The sequence below is a fragment of the Aethina tumida genome, chromosome 4, assembly GCF_024364675.1.
Source record: "Aethina tumida isolate Nest 87 chromosome 4, icAetTumi1.1, whole genome shotgun sequence".
NCBI classification, from domain to species: Eukaryota; Metazoa; Arthropoda; class Insecta; order Coleoptera; family Nitidulidae; genus Aethina; species Aethina tumida.
The window spans coordinates 9,172,686-9,194,523 of NC_065438.1; the positions used below are offsets into that span (position 1 = coordinate 9,172,686).

General features: G+C 29.7%; 2 protein-coding genes and 2 long non-coding RNA genes across 4 annotated transcripts in view; 3 read left to right on the forward strand and 1 right to left on the reverse strand.

Annotated features, from left to right (window-relative positions):
* LOC109601377 (uncharacterized) overlaps window positions 1-15,049 on the reverse strand; it is a 53,856-nt gene extending 38,807 nt beyond the window's left edge. The window contains exon 1 of the mRNA XM_020017619.2: window positions 14,718-15,049. Coding sequence (XP_019873178.1) covers window positions 14,718-14,826 — 109 coding nt within the window. The 5' untranslated portion in view covers window positions 14,827-15,049. The remainder of the gene's footprint in view (window positions 1-14,717) is intronic.
* Window positions 15,050-19,321: 4,272 nt separating this feature from the next.
* Window positions 19,322-19,858, forward strand: LOC126265438 (uncharacterized). Its single transcript, XR_007547920.1, has 2 exons — window positions 19,322-19,559; window positions 19,610-19,858. It is a non-coding gene; the product is annotated as an uncharacterized LOC126265438 (long non-coding RNA).
* A 333-nt stretch (window positions 19,859-20,191) lies between these two features.
* LOC126265441 (uncharacterized) lies at window positions 20,192-20,667 on the forward strand. The gene is made up of 2 exons (XR_007547923.1): window positions 20,192-20,541; window positions 20,604-20,667. It is a non-coding gene; the product is annotated as an uncharacterized LOC126265441 (long non-coding RNA).
* A 143-nt stretch (window positions 20,668-20,810) lies between these two features.
* Window positions 20,811-21,750, forward strand: LOC109601367 (uncharacterized). The gene is made up of 4 exons (XM_049967009.1): window positions 20,811-20,959; window positions 21,009-21,071; window positions 21,127-21,189; window positions 21,247-21,750. Exons 1-4 carry the CDS (start codon window positions 20,826-20,828, stop codon window positions 21,323-21,325), a joined length of 339 nt encoding a protein of 112 aa, XP_049822966.1. The 5' UTR covers window positions 20,811-20,825; the 3' UTR covers window positions 21,326-21,750.
* The last annotated feature ends 88 nt before the right edge of the window (window positions 21,751-21,838 follow it).

Below are 21,838 nucleotides of genomic sequence, written 5' to 3' on the forward strand. Positions count from 1 at the left end.
TTTTCTACTATTCTTATTCTTCTAGTTTTTCTCCAATTACTTTTTTTTACGTCATTTTGTTGGCATCTTTTCTTCTCCCCCTTTTCTTTTACTTAATTCTTATCTACCCATTGTCTATTTCTATAACTTATTACTATATTCCCTTTCTCTTTTTCTTCCATGTATTTCTCATTAACTAAATGGGCAGAAATGCAAACATTACTGGATGTTGGCGGTGTGTAATGTTTGTTAGCAATTAACACGTGTGCATGATATTGTACACATCGAATCGATTACACTTCACTACGGATGACAATTTCAATATCGAAACAAGAGATAATTTCCATGAATATACATATAATTGTAGCAATAATATCTAGCACATTATATAAATTATTGACGTTATTTTCCTACAATTGCGTTTTGGATAACGATATGAACATAACTATCAGATTGTCATAATGAAAGTCGCAGTCAATTAAATTAAATCATTTAGAAACAACTTCTCTAATATTTATAAAGTAGCAGAGTATCAGGTGTGTTTGCGATGTAAAATTTAAATTTTAACTATGCCAGTTTGTCATGCATTTAATTTGCCGTGTTTCGAGTGAGGAGAGGGATGAAGAGCGTCGTCGAGTGGGGTAACAGTGCGTGAGCGCCATCTATTTATCATGTCCCCCCCCATCCGCACAATACCCAATCCGGACTACTAAGTCTACGATAATTGAATACGTAATTGGTTTGTGTCCTGCAAGATTGCAGCGCGCCGCACAAGATCCCCCCGAACCGTCCGGGATTTCAACTCCCCCACGAATTATGGAATTTTGCCCGGTTTTAAATATGTGTAATAAAACATTTGACTTGGAGTTGTGGACTGCGCCAAATAAAATTTATCTGGCAAACAAACCCTAAGGAAGATTTAAGGCCGGGGCTTTCCTGCAGCGACACTAGTTGTGCATAAAAATCATAAACATACCATGTTATTACCAACCTCCGATAAGTAGAGTTCCCCAGGCGGTGATTTCAACGTGAATTATTGAACGTTGTCACGTGAGTTCACCGAATACGGGTTACCCGAACTTTTGAATTTAAATTGGGGATTTTCTATCTAGGCCAAAATTAACATCCACAACACAACAAAAACTAATAAGCTGTTCCAAACAATTTTTTGTTGCCTTACTCTACAAAGTATCTTTTTTTGGCAACGGCTAAGCCGGAAGTGCAGAAAAATGCAATAATTAGAGCCGAGCGTGGCCGTGGAAGTTATAAACTACATTAGCGAAGTAGAGAAGTAGTGGAGTCGGAAATCAAGATCCGGCCGAGTTTGTGTGTCCCTTCAGCAAACTTTCTATATCTATTTAAGTTTCAATTACAAGTTCCCGGAGCTCAGCGAGGACATCTTTTACACGAACAAGTTTATTTATTTCGCAGCACGACAGAAGTTTCATTTAGGACCGATGGGGCGGCGACGGCCCTTTAAATCACGCCCGGACTTTCTAATTACGGAGGCTAGAAAAAAACCGTGGTGTTGAAATTACCAAGTGCAAAGTTATGTTGAGCAGTTCAGATATCGATCCCCTTTCACGCAATCCATTATGCAACATTACATGCCCATAAATCTTCGAAGATATTATTAATTCGCAGAAACCTATATTTGCGTGTGATTCACTTATCCTCACGGTAAATCACATTTGCATTTCCCTGATGTTGACAGTGATTTGCACACTTCACGCAACTGATAAGACTGCTTAAACTAAAATCGATGTTTTCGAAGAATCCACGCTAATCGTGCAACGGAAATGTGTTTCTGAATTTGAAACTGTTCAGAATTTAATTAAATTAACTTCTGAGTTATTTTAGTCTCACCCGCAAAAATCTCCAAGGCATGTAAAATAAACGTTGGGGATATTTTTCTTAAAGAATCCCTCTAATAACACTTCGGAGAGACCATAAAAAACAAACTGGGGACTATTTTTCCTCGAGCCCCGGACGAAAATTGCATTAATACTTGTCGTGGAGTTGTTTTTGCTCGACGACTTTAAAAAATAATCCCCGGAATTTCTAAACTGTGGGATAGTTATGGTCCTAACGGCGGCCAACAGTTCTGGAACTTTGTCTATATCCGGGGGTGGTTTAACGGGATACATTAATCAAGATGCGATACATCGATTAGGTCGGATTAGGTTTGGTAATTATCGATTCTGCACCAAGTAAATTTAGTTAGTGCTACAATCAATGTCGCTAATTGCTTTATCAAATTAAACACTGCAACATAGTGTACCAATGGTTACAAATTAAATTTAATATAAATGCTAATGTTTATAATGAAAGAAACATTCTTTATTAAATTACTATTATATAGCAGATAATATAACAAATGGCGGATGCGCCGGTTGATGTTATGTTTCTCTAAAACAAGATCAACTAATATTAATTATTTCAAAATATTATACGGGGTGCTTTGTGTTTTGTCATTTTTTTATCACAGCAAATGTAATAATTTTCACATTTCAAATAGAAACTCTGGATAGAAATAGCTATAGAAATATCGGTGTTTTAAAATTTATTAGGTAGATAGATTTTTAGATTTATTTCTTTTAAGAGCTCTATAAACCTTTAATGAATTAGCCCAATATTATCGCTCATATGTAAAGCAACAAATTAAAAAACAATAATTTTAATAACCATTCTTTTTAATTTAAATTAGTTTTATAATTGAAATGAAAATTTCTAAAGTTGCTGTACATATAAGCGATAATGTATATTGTTTAAATTGGAATAAATATTCCCATATTTAAATAAATTATTTAATAAAATCTGTTAATTACTTTATAGAGTGCAAAAATTCCATCACTAATGAAATTTATATTTACATTAAATAACAGAAATTATATTTGACATAAATATTGGTTATTTGTGTAATCAAAATTACTACCTCATAATATGAATTAACAAATTTTAAACAATATGTTACATTACAGATAGCAAAGAGAATGTAACAATAGCAATTCAAGTTCATTGATTTCAGGTGATGTTTAATTTTATGGGTTTCTAAAAACATTTGAAAATATAGAAAATTGGAAACATCTGTTACTTTAGAAAGCAAATAATAAATAAACCAGTTCTTTGAAAGATCACACTTATACTCAAATAAGGAATTTGTTTAGAAAAAATAGCTTAATAAGTTAATATATTTAAATAATTTAGACAAGCAATTTTTTCTATTAATTAATTAATGAATTAATTATACTAAATTATTATTCGTATCAAGTTCTGCTTAAATATAAATAATATATATACATTAAAATGTATTATATAATAATTAATTAAATATTTATATATTTATACATTTTGATTAGATTTTATCTGATATTTTCTAAAGTATTACCTCTATGTTTTTTCAGTAAGCCTTCTTACCTACCATATTTTTGAAATAAGTCTTTATAAGGAGTTATAATAAGTTTCTGTTATTTAAAAATTCAACCTATTTTGACAACTTAGGTTCCTTTGATAATTTTTGTATTTTGTATTAATTTTCACTTTTGTATTTAATTTTCTTTTTGACAATTTTTTTCATTATTTTTACAGGTTTTTCAACACCTTTACAATCCTCTTGCTTAATTGGGCCGATGAATCAAAGATTATGGAAGTTTTGCTCAAGTATAAATAATATATTTATATTAAAATATATTATATAAGAATAATTAATTAAATATTTACATATTTATACATTTTGATTAGATTTTATCCGATATTTTCTAGAGAGTATTAACTCTATGTTTTTTCAGTAAGCCTTACCTACTATATTTTTACAATGTCTTTTATCTGATCTAGTTTCTTTAAAATTAAACCTTTTTGACAACTTAGGTTCCTTTGATAACATTTGTATTTTGTATTATTTTTCACTTTCTTTTTGATAATTTTCTAATTATTTTTAAGTTTTTCAACATCCTTACAATTCTCTTGATTGACTGAGCCGACGAATCAAAGATATTGGAATTATAATACAGAAAATTGTATAATTAAAAATCGCTATCTTATATTTTCGTAACATGTCTTTCAAGAAAAATTTTGGTACTATTTAAATTGCAGCTTTGCTAATTAAATTTCAGATCGTACTCGTTACAGGAATTATATTTTTGATAATATTTAATATTAACATTATTTAAAATTTTATTTTGTTTTTGTATAAAGAAAATTAGGTGTTTTTAATAATAATTTTGATTTAAAAATGTTTAGTACTTAATTTTGGCTAAAGTGCGTAGATAATACCTTTTTATAGAACCACAAATAAACCAATTTTGAGAACTCGTGAATGAGACATTTTCTTCAATAAAATTCACCATAGATATACAAATAAAACATTCCTATTCATTCTGGTCAGAAACCTACATACACAGGACAAAACTTGAACTAACAAGAACCATCATACATCAACAGTTGTTGATAACATTAATAAAAACTAACGAATACTTGAGATCGGAATCAATCAAGAGTATATATATATATATATATATATATATATATATATATATATATATATATATATCCAATCGTTATTAAATCTGAAGAACATACAGACAAGAAAAGGTAATGGATATTTTCTCTACTAGAGACTAAACAATCAATACAATAAATTGCATGAATAAGTAATACTTAGAATTTTATAATACAGAGCGAAGATAGTGGGATTAGAGGAAAAGGAAATTTCTTGAAACAACAAATAAAAGATTTTATGGTTAAACAAAATAAATTAAAACAAGAAAGTTTTAACACATTTGTGAGAATTAGACATATTAAAACGTCATTTAATATAATGAAGAAAATCAAATAATTTTTTTAATTACAAACATTGGTTTTTCTCATATTTCTGTAACCTTTTGTCCAATCGTATTTCAATTTGGTATAAAATATCCTACAAATCAATGTAATAAACTTTTTCCATATTGTTGGATAATTTACCTTTTTTATTTCTCTATTTTTTTAGGCTAATAAATATTACCCTTAATTGAGTTTGATTATCACGGTCATTTTTGAGATATTTCAGATTTAATATTATTCTCTAATCTTCTTCATTTAAACCAAATTTAAACACGATTGGACCAAAGGTTACAAAAGTTAGAGAAAAATAATGCTTATAATTAAAAAAATATATTTAGATTTTCTTCTTTATTGAATGGGTTCTAACTGCTTCTAAATTTTTACCACCCATCTTAGATCATGTATAAATATATTTTGATAAATGGCGGATGCACAGTTTATAACCCCTTATCCCTTTTATTATAATATCAGTAACATTTCCCCGTTTAAATTTAATTTGCTTGCACGTCCGAAAGGATCCGACCATTAATCCAAACAAGCGGTCGCGTTGTTCAGATGCTAATCGTTTTAATTCACTTTCGGCCCCGTCCCGAACGCGAATTGTTTATAAAAACGGAAACGTACCGGAATGTAGGGAAGTGCGCGTACAATTTCCGGATGTTGGCGTGCTGCATATGCGAGTTGATGCGAGTCCGTTATCACGCCGGTTACTAGGCAAACCGTCCAATCAATCATATTCAAAGGGTCCGTTTTACGTGCCGGGGGTATCAACAACCCTTTTTATTTTCCATCGTTCCACCGTCGACGGAGCTAAACGCCGCGTTCGGATACGTGTGCGAACTTTATTCGGGCGAGGTGATCTTATTTACATTCATGGGTTTGCGGACGTATTTGTGCTGTATTGTCGGTGCATGACGTGTTTTACATTGTCTCTTCTTTTCCCATTTTATTACTAAAATTATCAATTCTATAAATTGTCTATTCCACTGTGGAGGAAAGAAGTAAGGAATATATTTGAAAATTGGATAATCACCCAATTTATTCAATATTTTATTTAAAAATATTTCTTGTTTACCGGATCTTAATCCCATTGAGCACTTAAACGTTAAAAGAAGAATGAGAGCTCGTCAAAATATTCCTGGCAACACAGAACAACTTATAAGGCAGCTTTAGAATAATGGGGAAATTTTTCACAAGAAGGCATTAATAATTTAAGTCGAATTCAGCTCTAGATGAGCATAAACTGTAAGACAGAAATCACGTCATAAAAATCTTACTAGAATGGTTAATGGAGGAATTGAGATACATTAACTCAGAAATAATTTCAGCAGAAAAGAAGAAACACTAAAATTGGATGAAACATGGACACAAAACACTGAGCAGATAAGAATGGCCGCAAAACGAAATGTCTCAAACATCAGTTCTCTAAATTGCCATTCAGTTGTCAATCAGATGTTAAAGAGACACGAACCAGATCAGACCTCTGAAGATGTTAACAACTCGTGCTAGTGAAGCCTCAGGAAATAATTCTAATAAACGTCGACCCACAAATACGAACCAATGTAATACTCAAACAATGGTCACGAAAGCCTTAACCTTTACAAATGTCAGTCTACTTATGAAATTAACAAATATAATTTTGAATAATCCCCGATAAGTTCCCTACATGAGTTTAAAACCCTTCAATAGAGCAATTAAATCATAATACCAACATTCGAAATTCCCCAAAATATAATAATATAGCCGGGCATTATTATTAATTTGTGAACATTCGCATTGTTAGGCATAACTCCACAGGAACGTAATCCGGCAAATTCAACTCTCGAAAGGATTTGGAGTTCCCAGCATCAAAATAATTCTTGCAACATGTGTTTGTTATTCAGATTTAATTGTGTTATGGTACGCGAACGCGGTTATTCTCTTGTTCGGATTACATTTAAATGGAAATGAAGACAATGATAAAAACTCCCCGACTTATACACTGCCCGACTCGGTTTTTAATTAAAAAGGGGTCGGGAATAAAAGTATTGATTTTTACGAAACTATTTCGAATGACGAAAATTACACAAAGGTGTGCAATTAGTGAATATCTGCGGAATGTTGATAAGCAGATAATGATTAAGAGAATTTGGAAAAAGCGACTCCCCCGCTTCCCTTAATTAAATATCAAAATTGCCTCGCAGGAATTTTAATATCTTTTGCATATTTATGTCATCCATAATATCTATTAGGTGTACTTTACACTTTAACGTCCTTTTATCAACATTCTGGTGAATAATTAAAATCCTTAATTAAAACCCTGTTCCGGGCAGATTCCTGCCGAACTATGACAACCTCCGACTCGGGGAAGTTCCACCCTCCCGCGCAAAAATCTTAAACAGCTTTTTTTCCTGCATTTACATAGTTTAGAGTTTCTTTCATGGATGGCACAATAAACCAACGAGTGCGGATTTATAAAAAGGAACGAGGGGGAAACGAGGTCACTGTTTCGCGCTGTAATGTCACGTTTTTAAAATGTCGCTTCTCCCATTTCGAACACGAGTAAATATTAACTTTGAACCGCAACGGTTTACAGGGGTCCGTAAATTAAAAATCGATCCGCATAATCTCGACAGAAATGCTCCATGATCAGACTGTTTCGCTCAAATTGAATCTCTTTGACGTGAACAATCGCTCGTGTAATTTCCACACTTTATTTCCACTGGAAAAGTTTCACTTTAAAGTTATATTTCATTAGAATTTAAAATAATAATTCGATTAAGGCAATTTAATTAAAACACTGTTTCAAGAAATTTTTTGTAAATAAATTTTTCTATTTAAGAAAATAGTACATTGTTAATATTAACTAACTAAATATCTTCCTATATGACTTTTAAAAAGTGTGTAAACATTTTTACAAGATGTTACAACGGTACATGGAGGCTGGTGACCATAATAGAAGACCAGGACAGTTAGAAATCGTAGAAGAGGTTCGAATAAGTATTCGACAACGAAAATAATTTACAACCCTGTGTTCCTGCTCCAGTCCCGACCTTAACCATGGCATTTTTTCATAGGTCTAAAATTTTTTACTAATACAGGACAATGCACTACCATATACCTTGGTGACTTTGGGATTAATGCTATGACCTGACCAGCTTGCTGTCCAGACCTTAACTCAATAGTACATATCTGGGACATTTTTGGAAAACGTTTAAAGGACCATCCCAACCGTCGGCATAACTTAGATGATGTGGAGCGTCTTCTATTCGAAATTTGGACCAAATTCGAACACGGATTTTGAATATGAACAGAAGATATGAGGATTTCTTTCATAGTAGAGGTGAAAATACCCCATATTAAATTCAAATTTATATTTTTTATAAATATCAAATTTTGTAAACTTTTAATTATAATAAAAAACTTATTTTTAAATAATTATACAAAGAGTGTATACGTTTTCAGAAAATATTAATAATAATAATCAATTATTATTGGTGTGGTATGTAATATTTTGGAATAGTGTATCATAAAACAAACAATATTCAAAGCAAAATTGTTCCTTATACTCAGGATTATATTTACTTTTTTAATAAAATATTCTTTGGGGGATCTGAGATGATATGACAGTGACGATGTTCAAGGGATTAAATATTAATACAATCTAATCTCTGTATTAAAAAATTTAATAATTTCTCCCAGTTCCCTTCCCATATTTCTCCCCGTTTATATTTCACTAACGTCTCCATGATTCGTTGATTCTTCAAAGAAAAATACCAAAACACAGACGAATAATATTCAAACCCATCCCAAAATAATTTATCAAACGGAATTAACCTAATAAATAACCGTTTCTTCCTGTTCCGGGGATTTTTTTTTGTATCGTTCCTGTGTGCAGCGAGATAAAGCGATCCAGTCAGGACCAGCAATCCGTCACTCTTGTCTTGCCGCGCAAAAAAAAAGCTCGGGTGGGGAACAAAAACAGGAGTCCATCGATTAGGCCACTTCGGACCATTAGTTATGGGTTTCAGGAACACGCACCGGACGATAAACAAGGTAATTGCGTCGACTGAAACGTGCGAATTTAGTAAGTGAAGCTTCTGGTGCCTTTGATCTGTCGTCGGGGATGGAAGTTTCGGGAGGAAACGGGTACAAAAAGGAGTCGGTAGTTTTAAGATGCGAGGCACTTCAAAGAGGTTCGCCGTCTGGGAGAATGTTTGGTCTAGAATTTCCAGCCTCCCCGACTACAAGGTGTACATTTACAAATTTAAAAGGAAATATGCACCGAAACTCTTTGATGGTTGATTAAATTCTTCCTGCGTTTGTTCGTAACATACAAAGATTGCTACAACTTGTCCGAAAAATTCCGAGGTAATGAAGGTTTATAAAGCCCCTAAGACGTAGGAACATAATGGTCTCGGTTGATTTTGAATGTTTTTGTCTCCTTTGAAATTTATTTGTCTTTCAATACAAAGCCTCGAATATTTTTTATTACCTGTGCCAAAAGCAGTATCTTTGAATGAACAATATTAAACAAATGAGTAGATTTTTGAGAACAAAAAATCTGTCTGAATATCTGTCAACGTTCCCCACAAATTTATTTGTACATTCGTTATTCGTGCAACCAGCAAATTAACTTATTCCCGAACTGAAACTTTATTCAACTTAAATAAGTTGTGCTCATTTTAAACTCAGTTCAGACGATTTATTTACATTGGGTTTTGTATTTCTTAGGGGTTGACTTAACGATGTTTATTTAGAACGAATTAAATCTCTTAGGTAAATAAAAACGTTCCCTGTACTTAAACTATGCAAAGTGATTTGGAACATGCAAGTTTGAAATTATATAATTTATTTTTTACAGTTTTACTAATGTATTTTGATACCAAGTACATAAAATTATTTTTCTAATTGGTTTATTTTATCCAAATTGGTTTATTTATCCATATCTTAAATTTATAATAAATACACTGCGAATCTTTGGGAGTGGGTAATTTTCAATTTATTAAATTAAACAGATTTAAAAATATTTTCAATATTACATATTTGAAATGTTAAACCAAAAATAACATGTTCAAGGATTTTCTTATTTGTTACATCAAATAACAATTTAATTACAGGTTTTTAGAAGTGGATAATTTGAAATAAAATATTTTCAATGTGTTATTCTTACCAACAAACAATTTATTTGAATATTTGCAGCCTTAGACAGTTAATATTTTACATTAATTTAGTTCTTATATATTTTTGTGGACACACAAATAAATAACATTTTATTTCTTGTAAAATTATATTAAAAATATGTATTTTGTATATTTGAACACTTTTTATTGAATTCATTCTTAATTTATTTGTTGTTTAGAATTTTAAAATGTCTCAAAGAAGACTTCGTCTTAGCCTTTAAAGTTCTTTTCTCATAGGAAATTAACAATTTCATTTCACAAATCACCACATCATTAATATTTTGGCTATACTGCACGTCTTCTGAAGATAATTTAAGTTTCCTAGATTAAATAGATTTAATGTATCTGTACATTCATGCTTCGTGTAGGCTCTATCTACTATCATAAGAAGCTTGCATGGAACTGGTCTTATGAGCCAACAATCACCAACAATGGACTGCAGACGAATGGTGATATATATCATAAGCAAAAAAGGCTACAACTATTGCTTTTAGAAGTAGTTCTAAAACAATATGGGGTTCAACTTCTTTAGAGATATTCGAGGAGTTGTAGAGTGGTCTTCAAAAACAAATATACACCGGACTCAAAATTTCTCTTGTAGAAGAAACTACGGATCAAGACTTTATTCGTTCACCAATTTTGAGAATGCAAAAGAGAGTTTAAGCTGTTCGGAGAGCAAGAGAAGTCATGTAGCGGTTAATATTGTGTTTTTTTCATTGTAATTAATTTTATTTTATTAATTACTCAAGGATTTTGGTGATATTACTTTTATTATTGGCTTAAAAATGTTGTTGTTGCAATTTTGTTTAATTTAAGCAGGAGATTACATTGTTTATTAAAACTTATTTTGATAAAATAATTGTTGCAATATGCAATGTCATATATATTTTAATTTTTAGAATAATAAGTGTAGTTGAATATAAAAATCTTGTAAAATTAGTTTTCAATTGAATTTTTTTCAATATACAGGATGACCCATTTGAAAACGGAGTACGAGTGGGTGTTTTTATAGCCGTAGAAATTGAACGAATCATACTATACTACTGTAGCTTTTTTCATTTCTTAAAAAAATATGCATATTCATAATTCTGTGAAAAATTATTCTTCATAAAAATTTATTTTTTTTTTAATCTCTGGAGTAGTCTCTGGAATAAACTATCCAAAACTGCACAAATTATCTTATTTTTCAACAATATTGGACACTTTTTACAACAAATTATCATATTTTATTTTATTATTTTTTCTCATAATAATATTCTTAAAATCAAATTTTCGTAAAATAATGGTAGAATTAATGAATCATATATGGAAATTACTTCAAAACAAAGATAATCACGAACTACAAACTACACTACTGTAGTTTTCATTTCGTAAAAATAAAATATACATATTCATAATTCAGTGAAATATTATTTTTCTTAAAAATTTATTTTTTTAATTAAGTAATCTCTGGAATAAACTGTCAAAATTAGAACAAATTATCTTATTTTTCAACAATATTGGATAATAATCCAGTATAATAATACTAATAATATTATACCAATTTTAATATTATCGTAGTAATATACTTAAAATTCAAATTTTTGTAATACCGTGGTAGAATTAACGAATCATATGTGGAAATTACTCCAGAATAAATGAGAACGAACTACAAATTACACTACTGCAGTTTCCATTTCATGAAAATAAAATATACATATACATAATTCTGTAAAAGAAATATTTTTCTTAAGAATTTATGTTTTTCATCATAGTGTATGAAATAAACTGTAAAAAGTAACACAAATTATCTTATTTTCAATATTATTATACTAATAATATTATACCAATTTTACTATTCTCATAATAACATTCTTAAAACTCAAATTTTCGTAAGATAATGGTGGAATTAATGAATCATATGTGAAAGTTAGTCCAGAACAAGTGAGAACGATAACCACGAACTACAAACTACACTACAGCAGTTTTCATTTCATAAAAATAAAATATGCATATTCATAATTCTGTAAAAAATTATTCTTCTTTAGAATTTATCTTTTTCATCAAGTATATTATGAAATAAACTGTCAAAAATGGGACAAGTTATTTTACTTTTCAAGAATATTGGAATATTATATAATAAACTGTCAAAAATAACACAAATTATCTTATTTTTCAACATTATTATACTAATATTATTATATCAATTTTAATATTCTCATAATAATATTCTTAAAACTCAAATTTTCGTAAGATAATGGTAGAATTAATGAATCAAATGTGGAAATTACTGCAGAACAATTGAGAAAGATAACCACGAACTACAAACTACACTACTGTAGTTTTCATTTCATAAAAATAAATATGCATATTCATAATTTTGTGAAAAATTATTTTTCTTAAAAATTATGTTTTTCATCAAGTACCCGATGAAATAAACTGTCAAAAATGGGACAAATTATCTTATTTTTCAACATTATTATATTGTTACTATTCTCATAAGAATATTCTTAAAACTCAAATTTTCGTAAGATAATGGTAGAATTAATGAATCTTTTGTGGAAATTACTCCAGAACAAAGATAATCACGAACTTCAAACTACACTACTGTAGTTTCCATTTCATAAAATAATATACATATTCAAAATTCTGTGAAAAAATATTTTTTTTTTAATCAAGGTATTTTTTAAACAAGTAATCCTTGGAATAAACTATCAAAAATAGCAAAAAATATCTTATTTTTCGATAATATTGGATTATTATACTAATAATATTATACCTATTTTAGTATTGTCATAATAATATTCTTAAAACTCAATTTTTCGTAAGATCGTGAAACAATTGAAAAAGACTGGGTACTGAGAGTATTATAAGTATAAGCATAATATAGGATTATTAGTATAAGTATAGTATTAATAATATAATATTTCAATATTCTCGAAAAATAAAATAATGCTGCTATTTTTGAGAGTTTATTTCATAGACTTAATTAATAATAAATTTATAACAAGAATATGAGTTTCAATTTTTCCGTGAAAACGCATAATTATTTTATGAATTTTGGTATATACCCATTTCAGGGACTGCTTAATTCAGTGGTGTAGTTAGAATATCTATACAAAATGCATACCTATAAAATGTAGGTTTGTAGGTTTTGGTTTTGAACTAAAGAACGTAACATTTTGTCTAAAAGTATATATTTTCATACTTAAAAAAACTATCAAAATCGGACAAAAGATAAAAATTTTATGGGGATGTCCCGATTTCAAATGGGCCGTACGGTATGTAATACAATATACAATAGATTTATAATTAAAAATTAAAATATATTAAGTAATAAAGTATGTTTTAAAACAATAACTACAATAACTATTTAGTAAAGTTTAGGTTGATTTACGTAACAAAATATATTTAACGTATAACTTTATGTTAATGTTTTTCCACCAAAAAAGGGATGATTGAAGTGGTTTGAATAAAACGAAATTTCTTTTCGGAGGCGAAGCGTACTTAAAAGCAGTTAATCCGAGCCGATCGCGGTACATAAAAATGTCGCCGAAAAAGCATGGACCGCAACCGAGGGAATAAGCGGCAACGAAAACTTTTTATGGCCACTTAGAAACAAAGATTAATTCGTTAAGAATTGTAATCTTATTTACGTGGATGGAATTTTGATATAGAAACCGGTCCGGGTAAAACTTGTAAGTATTACAAAAATGGGTGGCGGTGCGATGAAAACTTTCTCGCCCAAAATGAAAACTTTCGTCTGACTTAACAAACTTCTTCGGGTTTTATTATACGGCGAATATTCCACGAATGCAATGTCGCACTCAATCTAACTTATGCCGTTGCGGTATTGGACATTTTAATTTGTTGGAATAATTAAAACGCAGCTTGTAAAACTTATTCATTCAATTACAAGGTTTAATCAATTTTAACTGTTCCTGCACGCTCTAAATATCAAGTTCGAACTCATTTTAAAACTAGTTAACATGCTCGTTTCCTCTCTGAAAGCAAAGTAAACATTTTTTTCCCTGTTTGAACTTTCAACGCCAAATTTAAATATATAATCAACTTTTACTGAAGCTGAAGTTAATTACAAAATGCATATAAGTTTATTGAAAGTTAATTAACTTGTATTATAAAATTTTATTTTAATATATTCACAAAGCGTCCCTAATTTTAATTCAGCTTAAATGTTTTAATTAATGTCCTAAATAGGATTTGTGGGGTTAAAATTAATTTAATAAAGCAATTTTATTAATGTATTATATTTTAATACATAGCATATTAAAACAATACTCATAAATATTTATTTATATGAAAATACATATTTGTGAACATCACTGAAATATATTTTTTTTATATTTTAGCAATTATAACATATGAAACATCAAATGAACATATAATTTAATCATAAATAATATATTAACATACTTTTAAATTAAGCTTTGATGGAAATTCGATTAAATAAATACGTAAATCTTTAATAATAAATTAATGTCTATTAACAGAACAAGTCATAAAAATATATTTTAATTATTTTTATAATTTATTTAAGCGAATTGTATCAAGCTTTATATAGAAATTAATAAAATTTAAAAAATGTAAATCAAAAATAAGGATATTGTAAATCTTAAATTTAAATTTTAATTATAGGTTTAACGTATAACATTGATCAACTCAATAAAAACAATTATTTGTAATTATATTTTTATAAATATTTTGATAAAACGAAAAAATCATAAACAAAATAAAATTTAAAAAAATAGTACTTACAATGTTTGCTTTTCTCAGCGACGGCGAAGCTACTGAACAACTGAAAGACGGCACAAAAACAAAATATAAAAATCCACGGGGGCCCTGGGCCCCTTTGCCTAAACGTCATCGTTTTCAAGTCTTCATCACTTTAACCTCCAACCGCCACGAAACCACTTCATAACCCGGAAACCGTACGATTCGCGCCAACTGAACGATCCGGAACGACAGTTCGGCACATTTCAGCGGCCAAAATGTCCCGTGAAAATTTCTGATTCGATATGTTTGCGTTACGGGCAGCGAACGGACATGGATATGTGCTAGTAATACTACGAGACGACGGATAGTACGCCGCGAACGTAACGCGCATTCCCCCTTGTAAAATCGATTACGGGGGTGAACGAAGGCCGCGACATCTGGACGATACGCCGGCGAGTTAATGCTGGGGTTGGATAGGGGGACGAAATCCTGCAACGCCGAACTAAATGGTTCTTGTGAACAGTGATAGACGTCGTGAATTGCTAAATATTTACGAAGAAAGCTTTTTCATCAGTTTTTATATATTACTTTATAAATGTTCTATCAAAATAGATTACAACTGAATCTGTTAATTTTAATTAATTAGGTTGTTAAGAATGTTTTTTCAACCTTAAAAATCGAAATAAGAATCATTTGAGTCAATTTATTTTTGCCAACGGGATAAAAGCTTATATAACGATGAAAAATTGGGGGAACCGGAAGGTAACGACGTTTCTGCGCATGACGATATTTGATTACCATTACATCCCGGAACATTTATAGCAGATTGGAAAAATAAGCAACGCAGATGTTTAGGTCCCGTATAATCTGTCTGAAGAGAACAAAACCAACCGATCTATCACGGGCAATGTTTGATCACTAGAGACGAAAAATGGGTCCTATATGACAAAAGGCAGTGGCTTTCTCTAATTGAATCACCACGAAGTACTTACCAAAAAGGTACTTCTGTGTGTTTGGTAAAGTATTCACATTCACTTTCAAATGCTAAAAGCTGGTCAAACTGTTAATGAAAAATTATGATGAAAAATTGAACCGAGTGAACCAATCTTTAGTCGAAAAGTATCGTCATTTTACAACACAATTATCGTAAATTGATACAAGAGTGAATCATAGTTGTTGGAACTTGGTCACGATGTCTTCTTTGCGAAAAATATGATTGTGCCATTGTTTGTGGCTTTGATAAGGCACTTAGAAAAAGTAATCACTACCAAGAAATGAAAATTATCTATTAACAACAAGCTATGACTTCTTTCATTATGGAAAAAATATTAATAATCATATTAGGAGTACCGAAGACTCGTCGTTTCTGCGCATGTCGATATTTGATTGTCATTTATCAACTCATTGTGTGTCTCGAAGACTTGCCAAAGTCATTTTAATGTTATCTAAGTAATTCATTATTAAATTTTTGCAATTTGGGGTGAAATAGCCAGTCAAATGCCAAAAGAGGATATCGGGCATTATATGCTTGATCTCTCTGACTTCTATCGATCAGGAAGTCCAAGACATTAGACCACGATATGTTATGGGCAGAAGTGGAAGTAACTCCAGGTCAAACAATCGAAGAACTATCACCCTTAAACAACCTTGTCGATCATCCAGGAACATTCACAGCAGATGGGAAAAATAAGCAACACAGGTGTCTCCTATAATATGTCTGACGAGAACAAAGCCAACTGATCCATCACAGACAAAGTATTGTTTAAAGGGCGTGATACAGAACCGTTTTATGATCGTTTGATCACTAGAGACGAAAAATATGTCCTATATAACAAAAGGCAGTGGCTTTCTCCAAATGAATCACCACGAAGTACTGCGAAGCCGGGTTTACATTCCAAAAAGCTACTTCTGTGTGTTTGATAATATATTCGCATTTACTTGAAATGCTGAAACCTGGTCAAACTCAACAATTGTCAACAGAAAAGACCACATTCTGCAACGGGACAATACAAGACCACACTGCGCAAGACGGAAACTGAAAAAAATAAATGAATTGGGGTGGAGCGTACTGCCTTATCCACCATACTCACCCGAAATTACATCCTCGGATTTCCATTTATTCTGATCCCTCCATTTTCTTAATGGCAGAAAATTGAAAATTTGGATGATGGATGAAATGGATATTTTACTCAAAAATCAATAGAAAATTTTAAAGAATATAAAAATTAAAAAAAAAAAAACTAACTAAACTTAAAAATTTCGTTATTAAAAAATTAATTAAAATTATTATAAGAATTAATATAAAATTTTAAAAAAGAAATTGTAATTTTAACAATAATTAATTATTTAATTTAATATATAATTTAAAATTAAATTATGCTTACAAAATATTGAAGGAACAAAAAAATGGAATTAATGTATTGCTAAATATTTATTTATATATATTTTATAAAAAGTTTTTATTTTTGTTATTAGTTTGTATTAAAGTCAAACTTAAATATTTTTAATAATTTATAATCTATTCTAAAAATCTTATATTAACAATAATATATTATTAATTAAAACTATCTTTATTGATAACCTTTATGTAATTTTTCATAAAACCTATCTTTGTGGTATAATTTTTTTTTTCACTTTGAACTAAAGATTCTTCTTTTATATTCTTGACTCTCCATTCATCAAACATACTCTTCTTTTTTTACTGTGTAGTACTTATCACTTGGCTCCTTGTACAACTTTTAGTTCCGCACTGATATTCCACGTATTCTGTGAATATTGAATTTTTTCTATTAACATCTTCACATTTCCATAATTTTTCTATTTTTTTTTTTGTTAATTAATAATAATAATATAATTGTATAATATACAATTTTAAAAATATGATAAAAACACATTAATAAAATATTTGATATTTAATATTTTAAATAATTAAATATTGATTTTACAAAAAAGTTAAATATACAAAATATTGATGAATATAAGAAACAAAATTAATAAAAAATGTTGGAATTAAGGTATTATTGAATATGTATTTATAAAAAAAATTGCCATAATTAGTTTATATTAAAATTAAATCAAATTTAAAATTAATGCAGTTTTAATCATTAAAAGATATAAATATTTCTTTATAAATACTCAAATTTCGAAGTCAAGTTCATATATGTGTACCATTTTACAATACTTTATTTGACTAAAGGAGACCAACACTAACCGTAAAATTTGTCAGCTTAAAAATCTAGCAAAATGCTGTTAGGTTATCATGGAATTTTAGAGCTAATAAACCATGTTGGCAACATACCGATTAGAAAGTCTTCCATGAGTTCTGGAATCGAAAAAATCGTTTAAGATGTTTTGTGCACCACTTTGATTTTTAAATCATTTATTGTCAAAAAGTTTAAAAAGGCGATAGGTTTAGTAAGTATGGTAGATGTGACAAACTTTCGTACCTCAGTTGGTTCAACTTCAGTGTTGCCCCTTTCTATTAACCAATGTCGGGCATAAGCGCTGCAATTTTTGATACATTTAGTTGATTTCTTGACAGTACTTCACCGCCGTAATTGTTTCACCAGAACCTATGAATTATAATTACACAATACCACCAAACAGTAACCATAATCGTAACCATAAACTTCTTTTGGTGGAATTTTATTTTCGGGCACCTGGTTGCCATCTGGTCAATGTGCTGAACATTGTCGATTGTCTTATAATATCCACTTTTCATCACTGGTAGCAATCTAATCGAGAAACAACTCATTCACAATGAATAAAAGAAAACTAAACGACGGATATTCGTGATATTCGTTAAATTCGGGAGGCACTCATTTGTTGAGCTTTCTGGTCTTTCTAATCTGTTTTAGGCGGTTGGAAAAAATAGTATTACGTTAAGTCTAATTCAGCAACAAGCTCTCGACCATTGGTTTCAGCTAAAACCCTCTGTTGATCGTTGTTAACATCAGATGGATGTGGTTCCTGGCTCACGACCAGATTCGACTGTTTTTTGACTTTGTCTGAAGCGGAACAAGAAAATTCTACAAACTTGCTTCTTATCAATATTTTACTCAAAGCACTGAATAAATGGCTAAATGACTTAAAAACGAATTTACACGTTTCGATAGAGCGAAACACGTACTTTAAAAATATATATCATCTCACCTTACATTAAAAATTTGACCGAATATTCATCACTAAGAAATCAAATAACAAAAATCCCAATAACTTGACAATCTAATATAAATTCCACATCTTAATGGAATAAAACGAATTAATTACACTGGTCTTCCCTCCTGATTGTGTGCGTAATTTATAATAAATTAGATATTTCTGAATAGAAATATAACCAGGTATAACCACCGATAAAATATATAATTTGAGCGATTAAAAAAACATAATTAAATATATATACGTGAGAGAGAAAAATAGGAAGCAAATCTGGATTAAACGTGTTTAAATCCTTATATTTATCATATTTTTATTTAATGAAGGATTTTGTTGCAGACCAGTGTTATCTCAGTGCACCTTGGCACTGTGTGACCAGAATTTCAAATACACAAATAAATGTCGACAATAAAGTGCTAATCTAATTAAGGAAATGTAAATTACATACTCATAATGCATTGGTCGACCATTTCTTGCTTATAAGAGGACTTATTTATTTGTTATTTTAATTGATAACCTCTTGATTCGTGTATCCAAAACAACATTATATTAAACATGAATCCGACGTTAAAGTTGTGCGTGATATTAATTCTTTTATTTCTATATTATTCATTTGTAACTTGTCAAAGAACATATGATTTTGAAATAACTGTTCAAAGTCAAGCTATATACGTTCTTCCAAAGTGTCCTGTAGGTTACAAAAGGATTGGCACCAAATGTGTTGAAACTGTAAGCCCCTAATATTTATACAAATCGCAGTATGTAATTTTAATTTTTAGTTTTTAGAGTCAATAACAAGGGAACAAAAATCAAAACATTAACAACATGAAACTATTTCTATTATTTGTGTGCCTTTTGTTTATTGTTTCTAATGTCTTAGGCACAAAACTGGAAGTAAAATTAAAGAAAAATCATACGACTCCAAATCCTCGTACCAAATGTGTCATTTGTGGTATATGTCCAACCGGCCAAAGTTATGTAAACGGAGATTGTAGAGACGAATGGTAAATAAAAACTTATAAAAATTCTTCGATGTTTTATTTTTGTAATCATCATAAGATAACTGTCCAAAAAAATGTCATAATGCAACTACCAAAATAGTCAATTCGATAACATTTGACCGACGTTCACAAATGTTTTAAAGGCCAGTCTAACATCAAATCGAAAACATGTTCAAATTACTGGTTTTCTTCGTCTTATTAGTTTTAACAACGTTCAGCTTATGTGAAAACGAAACTAAACTAGCGACAGTGACAATAAAACCATTTTGTATATTATGCGACGTTAACGATAATAACGGTTGTGAATATGGATACGTTTACAAGGCAGGAAAATGCAGAAAAGTAACGAGACTCGTGAGTATCGTTCCTATTTAAAAAAAAAGGGGGAAAACAAATTTGCCAAAATTTCTTGGTACTTTTATCTCATTGCTACAAGATAATTTATATATTTAAATTAAAGTATTTATTAGTATGATTATCATTTCAAAATTAGTATTAATAATTCTTTGACAAAGTCAAGATGTTTAACTTAATGACTTATGTAATATTATTTAGTTTAATTATGTTGTGTTATTGTGAAAATAATACAATTGCAAGAGGTTTTATGAAAAAAACCTTACCAGCAATATTTGACAATTTCAGACAAAAAACTGATTGTCAAGTTGGGTTTTTATTTAAAGCTGGAAAATGTAGAAAAATTACACCTTTTTGTAAGTATAAGTTAAAAAAAATTGCCACAAAAATAATAACTAAGTGCTATTTTTTGTTTCAGAATTTGGAACAAAATTCTTCTACAATTGCCAATAATTAAAGCAATAAATATTAATAATCGACAATGAGTTTTATTTACTTCCCAGCATTTATAATTAATTAATGACCCTCATTTCTAAGAGTTTTGAAATGATTTGTTATCAATTTGTTGAAATCTTCAAACCACGTCAATCCGGATATTTTACTGAACAACTAACTAAATAAACAATATCAGTACTTGAAAATGGTTGGAAAACAAGCTTTCATTATTTTCTCCTTAGCTTATTTGACTATTGTGTATTGTTTAGAAACTAAACTTTGTAAAACTTCTTACATAACATTACGAGGAAGAGTCAGAAAAGTGGTTGACAGTAAATGGTAAATAATTAAATTATATATTTTTAAATTACATTTTAATTAATTTAAGTCGGTGTCCGGAAAATTACGTTATGCTCAGAGGACAATGTAGATATGCTCCGGACTTTTTAAGGTAAAAATTAATAAAATAATATTTTAAAAAAATACATTTCTTTTCTTATTTATAGACGTTGTCCAGATGGTTATTTAATTTTATTCGGAATGTGTAGAAAAATTGAAGACTCCAAAGTGTAAGACTGCGATTTTTATATTTCAATTTTTATATTTGTACAATATATATTTTTTAGGCTTTGCCCTGAGGGTTACATAGTGATATTCGGAATGTGCAGGAAAGTGAAAGAACGTGAAGTGATCTTAAACCCATAAATATAATTTTAAACGGCGCGGTTTGAGACTAACACAATGGAGATCACCTGTTGTGTCTTGATAAAATAATAAACCGTAAATTTATTATCTCAAACTACTTACTCGTAACTATGTAGATGTAATCAAATTTCAATAGGAAAACATGCAAGGATATGGAAAAAAGTAGAAAATGCATACTGATAAGAAGGAAAATGATCGCGAACCGTCTTGGTCTCGAATTCCTGTACGAAATTTTAGAGTTTTTCACATTGTTGATCAGGACCACGAGACCAATAGACGATTGTTTAATCGCATCGTAAAATCTAACTGATTATTCCAACAAAACCTTCTGTTATCATACGATAACATACAAGTCACATCTCAGTGCATTAAATAAATTTATTGATAACAATTTGAATTTAAAAACATTGTCTCTTAGATTATTATTAAAATTTGTTTCATGTCTTGTTTTACTATATAATATATTATTGCATAGCACATCACTTAATAAGTCCCCCGTCTGACACATATATG

What these genes read in the sequence shown, in the direction of transcription:
- LOC109601367 (XM_049967009.1), top strand. Translation starts at nt 20,826, where the DNA reads ATGGTTGGAAAACAAGCTTTCATTATTTTCTCCTTAGCTTATTTGACT. An exon ending in TATGCTCCGGACTTTTTAAG is followed by an intron (nt 21,072 to 21,126) that starts GTAAAAATTAAT and finishes TCTTATTTATAG; the next exon opens with ACGTTGTCCAGATGGTTATT. An exon ending in AAAATTGAAGACTCCAAAGT is followed by an intron (nt 21,190 to 21,246) that starts GTAAGACTGCGA and finishes TATATTTTTTAG; the next exon opens with GCTTTGCCCTGAGGGTTACA.